The 9,381-nt window shown below is 41.3% G+C and overlaps 1 protein-coding gene across 2 annotated transcripts; it reads left to right on the forward strand.

The window, feature by feature from the left end:
* The first annotated feature begins 1,847 nt into the window (after positions 1-1,847).
* Positions 1,848-8,222, forward strand: LOC101755713 (protein arginine N-methyltransferase 5). 2 transcript variants are annotated; one of them, XM_004951877.3, is made up of 22 exons: positions 1,848-2,178; positions 2,260-2,466; positions 2,981-3,070; positions 3,167-3,244; positions 3,341-3,429; positions 3,544-3,619; positions 3,708-3,794; positions 3,981-4,062; positions 4,342-4,436; positions 4,525-4,560; positions 5,228-5,296; positions 5,653-5,721; positions 6,092-6,145; positions 6,319-6,393; positions 6,585-6,677; positions 6,767-6,870; positions 6,967-7,015; positions 7,086-7,172; positions 7,297-7,402; positions 7,499-7,586; positions 7,674-7,767; positions 7,850-8,222. In XM_004951877.3, the coding sequence occupies exons 1-22, from the start codon at positions 2,035-2,037 to the stop codon at positions 7,931-7,933; spliced, it is 1,956 nt and encodes a 651-aa protein (XP_004951934.1). In that variant the 5' UTR covers positions 1,848-2,034; the 3' UTR covers positions 7,934-8,222. The 2 variants fall into 2 exon arrangements, with proteins under 2 accessions (XP_004951934.1, XP_004951935.1); XM_004951878.3 differs by having other exon boundaries at positions 4,345-4,436.
* The last annotated feature ends 1,159 nt before the right edge of the window (positions 8,223-9,381 follow it).

The following is a 9,381-nucleotide window of genomic DNA, read 5'->3' on the forward strand; positions in this document are numbered from 1 at the left end:
AGCAGGTCAAGGCATGAGATCAGCATGAGTCCTATCCTATTACAATATCAGCCACGTTCTAACAGATGTGAGTGCCCACAAGCCAGGACACGATACTTGGTGTTGTTGGTCTCAAAGGTGTGGTAATCTTCTCTGAGAAACTACAAAGCTCTGTACATCTTTTTTTTTCCTCATCTAAAAGTACCTTAAGAAAAGCCCATGGAACAACTCTAGAAGGCGCAGATATTAGATAGCATATTCTTATATTAGTACTCTAGCGTACGTTTGGATTACGCCAGCATCAGCCACGCTAAACTAGGGCTCGCCAAATATTTGGTGGATTCCCCACTGGTGTTTTGCCCACGCAAGGGCGTAGAAATCAACTGCGCGCAACTGTAGGCGGGGGCACGTCAAAGATTAGCGCCCATCTAAACATGCTTGAATAACGCAGTCAACATCCGAAAGATTGGTAAGCCATCCAAATAGCCCCTAATCTTTGCACTTGTTAATATGTGGTGTTGCTATAGTGTTCATGTATTTCGAGTAAATATTGTAATTCAATAGGACTCGTAAATTTCGATCTACTATTTTTTCATCACAAATTAGATTTCAATTTGCCTGCACCAGATACAACACTTGGTTGTTAGCATGAACGGTTAAGGAAGAGTATATTCTTAGTGTGTGGTACTCTCCACCAAAACACTTAAAAAATTTCTCTACAAATACCTACAGGTGACCTAATTAAAATAACACTAACACATAGCCTTGAAATTGTATTCCCTCCGTTCCGAATTATAGATCATTTTAGCTTTTCCAGATGCATAGATATTATTATGCATCTAGACATAGGGTATATCTAAGTGTATAACAAAATCTGTTAATCTAAAAAAATCAAAATGACTTATAACTTGGGACGGAGGGAGTAGACCTTGCTTGGAACCTCTGTTTATCTCACCTTCTTCAAATTGATAATCTATGTTTTGCTTGATGTGGAGGTTGGTACAGTTTTCATGTATTTTTTTAGCAAATCTTGCAGGCTGCTTTCATGCATATAACAAAAATTAGTTTTTTGTCCTGGATTTTTGTAATACGCAGTTTTGCTTTTCATGCATTTTGTCAATCTTAACTTCGAGACATAAATATTCTTGAATTATGTTGTTGAGACGGAAAAAGGCTTTATTAAGAATGTAAGGATTGTCACCGTTGGCTCTAGCGGTCTCGTGCCATGTGGATTTTCACACTCACATATGGCTTAGCAGTACTTAACATTTTTGAGAAATTGATATATCAAAAGATAAAGGTAGGCTATAAAAACACCAAGAAAAATTAATTTCTTCCCAAAGAGAATTCTGTTTACTCGGCAAGTTGAACTACAATATGGAATTTTGCTATGTTATGCTCGAGCTAAACTTTCTATTCAGTCATTCTTGGTTACCAAATTCCTATTGAATTCAACTCTAAAAATCCTATTAAATTCAAATTAATTCTTTTTATGAGTAGACATAAAAAAGGGCAGAGGTTTAGTTTGCCCACTTATAAATGTTTAAGAAAAAATATTTGGCCATATGGTCAAGCATGAAGCTAGCTATAATTTTCATACACCAGATGCTATGGCTTATTTCATTTCGTTAGGATAAGCCTTTCACAAATGATTGCTCTATAAAACATATAACTTTTATGATACGAAGTTGATGTTATTAGTTCATCAAACACATGAAAATGTTTTATTTTCAAGTACAATTAAGTATAATCGAATAGGATAACAAGTTAACTATTTGGAGCCTGGTACTTATTACTGCTGGTCTCACATGTCAGTCAGCGAAAAGGAAACAACAAATCAACTGCAAAAGAACAAAAAAAAAAAAGAACCAAGAGTGAAATCAGAAGCAGCCCCCAAGGCGCCGCACCCTGCTCTCTGACCGCCGCGCAAACCCCTAAACCCTAGCCGCACTAGGCCCTCTCCCCCTCCTTCACCGGCGGCGGCGGCGGCGGCGGCTGCGGGAGGCCACCAGTATCGGGACGAGGAGAAGCGTCGCATACACAGCTTTTGCAGAGATGCCGCTGGGGCAGCGCGCGGGGGACAAGAGCGACTCCCGCTACTGCGGGGTGGAGGTGCTCGACTTCCCCGCCGGCGAGGGCCTCCCCGCCGTCCTTAACCACTCCCTCGCCTCCGCCTTCGACTTCATCCTCGCCCCGCTGGTGGGTACCGTGCTGCTCCGCTACCGCCCGCCGCCTTCCTCCTCCCCTGCTCAATCTGACGTGCTCTGCTCTACGATGCAGGTCGACCCCAACTACCGGCCCACGCCCGGCGCCGTGCTGCCTGTGTCGGCGTCGGACCTCGTCCTCGGCCCGGCCCAGTGGAGCAACCACGTCGTCGGGAAGATCAGCGAGTGGATTGATTTGGACGCGGAGGACGAGCGGCTCCGGCTGGACTCGGAGCTCACGCTGAAGCAGGAGATCGCGTGGGCGTCTCACCTCTCGCTGCAGGTTCAGTGGTCTCATTGCACTGTTCATGATTCATTCACTCCATAGTCTGACACCAGCCATTGATCCTATCCAAATTGAAAATTTAATTGGGTGATACATTGCCTTCAGGATTTTAAAAGTCAAAACCACTGTAAATAAAAAAAATCAAATTTTGCCGAGGGCCAGTAACTGGCTGCTGGTCTGGTCACATTTGATATCTCTTTCATACCTTTAACAATTTTCAAGTTCCAAGAGCATCCGATATCCCAAGGCGACACAAACAGCCTACACTGGAATATTCTCATTGCCATCACTTGCTCCCAGCTCCAGAGGCAAGACAGTAACCTGTGGGTTGCTCCTGGGATTTCAAACCCTGATTGCCATAGCACTAGAAACATGGATAATTCCATTCCTTCTTCCAATACAGAATCTTAGGTTTTTTATGGTAGTTGATTACTTTGTTAGTTTGATTACTATCTCATGCATCATTTTCCTTTTTTGAAGAAATTTTGAATTTTGGCACACTTCCTTGCAGGCGTGCGTTCTTCCTGCCCCCAGGAGACCTTCTTGTGCCAATTATGCTAGAGCTGTGAATCAAATTTTGCAAGGCCTGACCAACATGCATGTAATGCCCTCCTCACCCACTCCTAATTCTGGTACTTTTACATATGTTAAACATTTGCTTATATTTGATTTTTTTTTCTTCTGCTTCTTTCTCAAGTTGTGGCTTAGGTTACCTCTGGAGAAGTCTGAGCCAATGGATGATGATCTTGATAAAGTAAAGAATAACAGCCAAATGGTATTTTCCGTTTTATCAAGAATTGCCTGGAACATCATGTAAAAGCATGTTAACGTTATACAACAATTGTGTTCACATGTGTTTTTTCAATTGCAGAGTGAAAAAGTAGACTCGTGGGAATTGTGGAATTCATTCAGATTGCTATGTGATCACAGTAGCCAACTATGTGTGGCACTTGATATTTTGTAAGTGTCCCATTTTCCTATACCATTGCTTTCGTAAGTAGTCAACTACATCTAATCAATAATGCCATAGCCCATAGTTTTAGTTTATTGAAAGATTTGCTATTCTCTTACCAGGAGCACACTGCCATCAATAAACTCATTAGGGCGGTGGTTTGGGGAGCCTGTCAGGGCTGCTATTCTTCAAACAAATGTAATCATACCATTTATTGATTTAACAAATTCATGTCGATGTGAGCAATGAAAATACATATTTTCACCATTTTGATATTTTATCACAGGCTTTTCTAACAAATGCAAAAGGATATCCTTGTTTGTCAAAGCGGCATCAGAGGCTACTAACTGCATTTTTTAACCATTCTGTTCAGGTTTGTTATTTTTCTGCATTTGGACTTATGCTTAATCAGCCTTTCTATTTTCGTATCCTTTTGAGTTAAACTCCAATATATATGCCTTTATTTTTTCAACTCACCTTTTTCTTTACATATACTGTTTATAACTTTCGAGGAAACTGCAGTGGAAATTGTTCTTGAGTTCTTTTTTGTTTTATTTAGGTAATAATCTCTGGGAGATCAAATCACAATGTTTCCCCAGTGTCTGAAGGAGTGCTTTCTGGTGATGAGAACTACATTGAAGGTTGGTCATGCAAACTTTGACATATTAGTCTGTTGTGTGCTTTAACCAAACATGATTTTCATAAACAAAGTTAGTATCCGTTTACACTAAGATACTTGTCACATGGCACTTCTAAACTTCAAATGATGAAATCTAAGCTCTCTCTCCTCCTCCATTGTGAAAGTAATGTGAGTTTCTATGATTTTACTATCTTGTGTAAGACTCACTGTAAACTTACTTTCATATTTTGGCATACAACTCAGCAATTGCCTAAATTATTGACCTAAACTTTTGCTTTAGAAGCTCCTGTTCGACATGCATTAAGTCCATACCTGGACTACGTTGCATACCTATATAGGAGGATGGATCCGCTTCCTGAGCAGGAGCGCTTTGAGGTATCCATTCTACCAAACTTTCCATGGCCTATGTCTTTAGCTCTGAATGTGATATTCAGTTAACCTTGTGTTATTTGACTTGCTTCAGATCAATTACAGGGATTTTTTGCAGTCTCCTCTCCAGGTAATTCCTATTTTATTGGCTCTTGATATCATATTACCTAAAACTAATTCTTTATTGGGTCGGGTCGGGTTATCAATACTACCCCCAGATATCATTATCAGGGGTTTTGGTGTCGCTGAAATTCACTGAATTTTGCAAAATTCAGCTGTTATGGTCACAAATGAAAAAGTGTGTAGTTCCAAAAGTTGTTTAAAGTCAAAATTTGTAAGGGTAAAAATTCTATAATGGCCCCCATAATAGAGCAAATAGCCTGGCATCTCCAATATGTAGAGGTCTAGAGGATGTCCAGGTCAATTTCCATGCAGCCACGCAGGTGGGCCTCATGACTTAAAAGGAGGAGAAAACTGAAATCACGATGGCTCGGGGAGTCGGGGTTCAAACCCACGACCTCACCCTTGCTCAGTTACAATCTTGCAAATAGGCTAAAAGCATTCATATGTTAGGCAGCTAATGCTCTCTGTATCCTCTTTGAGGTTTAAATTCAAATTTGTTCAACCAATATTTCTGGAATTTAAAAATAAAATTTCATAATTGGAAAATTCAGGTTATTGTGCTGCCAACCTGAAATCTGAGGGGAAAAATTTTCAAACCAAAATAGGAATCCTTTGCCCTCCATTACTCTGCACTATTCGCTTTCTCATGGGTCACGACTTTCCTTTTGGTGCAGCCCCTGATGGATAATTTGGAAGCTCAGACTTACGAGACATTTGAGAAGGATGTAGTGAAGTATAGCCAGGTTATTTCTACGTGATTTCGATATGTTTTTTTTTATATCATAAGTTCTGAAGGAGTTTATTTCATTTTCATGATTATTGTGAACAATTGTGAATGCAAAATTTAATTTTGAATTAATCTTCCTGCTTAACTATTTAAACCTTTCCCCCCCTTTCATTTAGCAACCCGTCATGTGGTGTTTGTCCACTTGAGTTATTGCTTTACTTGCACAAGTTAAACCTGGTTTGGCAAAAGAAAACAAGCATCATATGACCTGAATGCTATCCTTTTTTTTCATAGGGATTTCCTCCATTTCTGCTTGTTATTTACTTCAATACAGGTGTTGTTTTGTTGTTGATTTTTTCATCATGTGAACAGTATCAAAGAGCAGTCGCTAAGGCCTTGGTTGATAGGGTCCCAGATGATGCAGTCTCCACAACTAGGACGGTGAGCCTTGAACCTGGATTTCTTTTCCCTTCTGAATTAGATGCTTGCAAATCATATTTCTGATAAAACTTCGGATTGTGAAAATTTAAGAAATGAAGTGTATTAATTTGAACTACTATTAGAGGCTTCATTTTTCTGTTGAGCTGACATGAATTCATATATGGTTTCTCCTCCTGTACGGTTCTAGACCATTGCCAGTTGAATGTATCTGTCTTTTCATTTACTTTTTTTTTCGAAATAGGTTTTCCCTGCTTTTAGGAAAGCAAAGTCTTTTCATTTACTTCATTCTGTAAACAAAGCTACTCTTCGTTCCCTGTTTCTGTTATCTCTTGACTAACTATGTAACTCCTGCACTGTTCAACAAATGCAGGTGCTGATGGTTGTTGGAGCAGGCCGAGGGCCTCTAGTACGAGCATCATTGCAGGTCAGTATGAAGCTTATGAGCTTAACAGAAAAAAAAGGGATCTTGATGAATTAGCCTGTTAAGAATACAACTGCAACACCCTTTGTGAAAAACATAGTACAACTGTAACACAAGTCCTTTTTTATTTCTATCTGTTTTCAATGGAGCTAAATAGGACCTGACATTCAATGCAGGCTGCCGAAGAAACTGGTCGCAAGTTAAAAGTATATGCTGTCGAAAAAAATCCTAATGCTGTTATTACTCTTCATGTGAGTTATTTTCCTCTTATCCAATCGTTTCCATTATATGGGAACTAAACTGCTAAAGCCTAAAGCTTGTGAATGCAATAATTGCTTATACACAATCCTTTTTACTCACCATTCTATTGCTAATCTATTGTTGCTGTCTTGTACAAGTATTGACAACTATTTCGATTTGACTATTTTGGGTCCTGAAACAGAGTTTGATCAAATTGGAGGGGTGGGAAAGCTTGGTTACTGTAATTTCTAGTGACATGAGGTGCTGGAATGCCCCTGAAAAAGCAGATATTTTGGTACAGTTATTTTTCTCTTTTTTTTGGGAAATGGTCATATTTTCCAACCTGCTAAATTTATAAACCTCTGATGTACCTACATGAATCAGGTCAGTGAATTGCTTGGGTCCTTTGGTGACAATGAACTATCTCCTGAGTGTCTGGATGGTGCTCAGCGATTCTTGAAGCCAGATGGGATTTCCATTCCTTCTTCGTACTGGACCTTTTTCTTATAGATATCTTTCCTTAAATTCCTGATGTTTAAAATATATTTGATATCATTTGATTGTTTGCTGATGATGCTGTGCAGATACACCAGTTTCATCCAACCAATAACAGCATCAAAATTGCACAACGATGTAGGTGTCTACCATTTTTAGTTATAGCTGTGACATTTTTATAGAAATATAAGCAACTTGATTTCTGCAGATCAAAGCACACAAAGATATTGCTCATTTTGAAACTGCATATGTTGTCAAACTACACCGCATAGCGAATCTTGCACCTCCACAACAGGTGAGGGACCAGAATTTCTGCTGTGTACTTCATTAGCTGTCTGATCTGATCACAGTTTCTGACACTGCCGTCTTTCCTGTGCTATTTATGCCATGAAATTTGCTGATCACCTTTACATCTGTAGGTTTTTACTTTCACCCATCCAAATTTCTCACCAGACGCCAACAATCGAAGGTATACCAAGCTGCAATTTGAAATGCTACCAGATACGGGATCATGCCTTGTGCACGGTATGCAACTATACTCATGTTTGAATTTCGCTATTCATACAACCCAAACATTAATTGTTCCCTTAGTAACAGTAGTTATCCCCATTATTTTGGCAGGATTTGCTGGATATTTCGACTCTGTTCTATACAAGGATGTTCATCTCGGAATCGAGCCAAACACTGCTACTCCAAACATGTTTAGCTGGTAACTGGCAACCTGATCCTTGCAAACTGACAATAGAATCTTTCAAATATTGCCAACAATACTTGCATCTTGACCAAATATTTTCAGGTTCCCGATCTTCTTCCCGTTGAGAAAGCCCATCTATGTGCCGGACGGGTCTCCTATAGAAGTGCACTTCTGGCGGTGCTGTGCTCCCACAAAGGTATACATAGCTTATTGTCTGGTTGCTAATTCTCAGATACTTGAATTTCTTTATCGCATCCTCATCTTCCCCATCGCTGCAGGTGTGGTACGAGTGGGCTGTGACAACACCGTCTCCGTCGCCAATCCATAACAGCAATGGCCGGTCATATTGGGTTGGTCTATAGCTAAGATCGTCGTTTTGTTTTGTGATAAGAGGGAAAAAAAAAGGAATGTAGGGTTTAGTTCTATATGAGTGGAGTTTTGGTGGTTCCTCCCTGGACGCAGTGCCAGGGAGCCCTGGAACCTGTTGTATCTCGAAGGGGTAGTTTGACTCCCAACGTCGTGTACTTAATTTTTGAATTTTGATAGCATAGGCGTCTGACTTTAAAATTTTGGCAATATTTCTTATCATGTCAATTTCGGAATTGCTTACGTTCCTTTTCGATCAATCAATCTATGTGGGTCGTTGGCTTTCGTCTCTAGCGCGCCCGATTTGCTTGTGACTAGATTTTTAACCTTTTTTCTTTAGTATACATGTTTCTCGGAAAAATGAACATGATAAGTTTTCTGAACAAATACGTAATATGAAATCAGTTCACATAACATTTCATAACTCTGCTACCAGCAACACTGAGGAAAAATTGCATCGAGCAGTAATGACGGCACGTGGGCGAGCGGTTGGGCCCATAAGTCAGGGGAGTGGTGGGGAACTTGGGAAGGAAGGCCAACAAGTCAATTTTCAAAAAAAAAAAAAAACCCAACAAGTCAGCGGCGTTGCTGGGAAACGGAAGGAAGCACGAGAGGGCGATTGGTAGCCTGGTTCCTACCTGCACCATATCTTATGCAGCATCTTTGACTTTTCTCATGTTTGGTAGCCTGTAAGCCATGCGAACCTGTATTCCACGATACAAAAAAATTGCACCGCGTGGAACAGAAATTTCCTTCGTTCCACGTGAGCCTTGCTCGCTCTAGCGCCGAGGGAGAGGTTGCACTCACCTCGCGTGAGTGAATGTTCTTCCCCCAATCTCTTTTGCCCACGCTCTTCTTCTTCCTGTCCGTGCAGGTCTGCCGGCAAGCGGGGGCGACCCTCCTCCCCGTGAACAACAAGAACGTGATGAGGCCTAGAACGGCGGAGGCGAACGAGAACGCGAGCCCAAGTGTCCTGTGTCGGCATGAGCCGCATCGTCGCAGAAGAAGGTGCTGGAAGTGGAACGCCGGTCCAAGCTGCCCACTCTCATGGCCACATTGCAAGTTCGCTCTGTGCTCACGGGAGGTGAGGAGCCTAGGTGCGGGGGACGGCGTTCTTGGTGTCAAAGGCGAGGAGGCCCTGCGTGGTGGCGACGTGCACATTGTCGTAGCGCAGATGCGTGGCCTGCGTGGTGAGGTTGTCAAGGTGGCGCTAGTGATTACTCAAGCAAGAAACGAAGCTTCTTATGAAGCAATCGCTTTGATTTCTCAAGCAAGAAATGGAGCCTCTTGTGAAGCAATGGCTTTGATTTCTCAAGAAAGCAAGGATCAAGCAAGCAGCGCTGGCCGATGAGAAACAGAGCTTCTTGTGAAGCGGCTTGCTCGCCGCCTGCTCAATGATGCCGGCGATGATGACTTCGACAATAGCTTGGTCAGCGTGCTTATG

The sequence above is a fragment of the Setaria italica genome, chromosome I (assembly GCF_000263155.2).
Source record: "Setaria italica strain Yugu1 chromosome I, Setaria_italica_v2.0, whole genome shotgun sequence".
Classification (NCBI taxonomy): domain Eukaryota; kingdom Viridiplantae; phylum Streptophyta; class Magnoliopsida; order Poales; family Poaceae; genus Setaria; species Setaria italica.

Excerpts from the sequence above, each read along its gene's own strand:
- LOC101755713 (XM_004951877.3), top strand. The coding sequence starts at position 2,035 with ATGCCGCTGGGGCAGCGCGCGGGGGACAAGAGCGACTCCCGCTACTGC. Across the intron at positions 2,467-2,980 it reads CGTCTCACCTCTCGCTGCAG|GCGTGCGTTCTTCCTGCCCC; the intron begins GTTCAGTGGTCT and ends ACTTCCTTGCAG. Across the intron at positions 6,146-6,318 it reads TAGTACGAGCATCATTGCAG|GCTGCCGAAGAAACTGGTCG; the intron begins GTCAGTATGAAG and ends CATTCAATGCAG.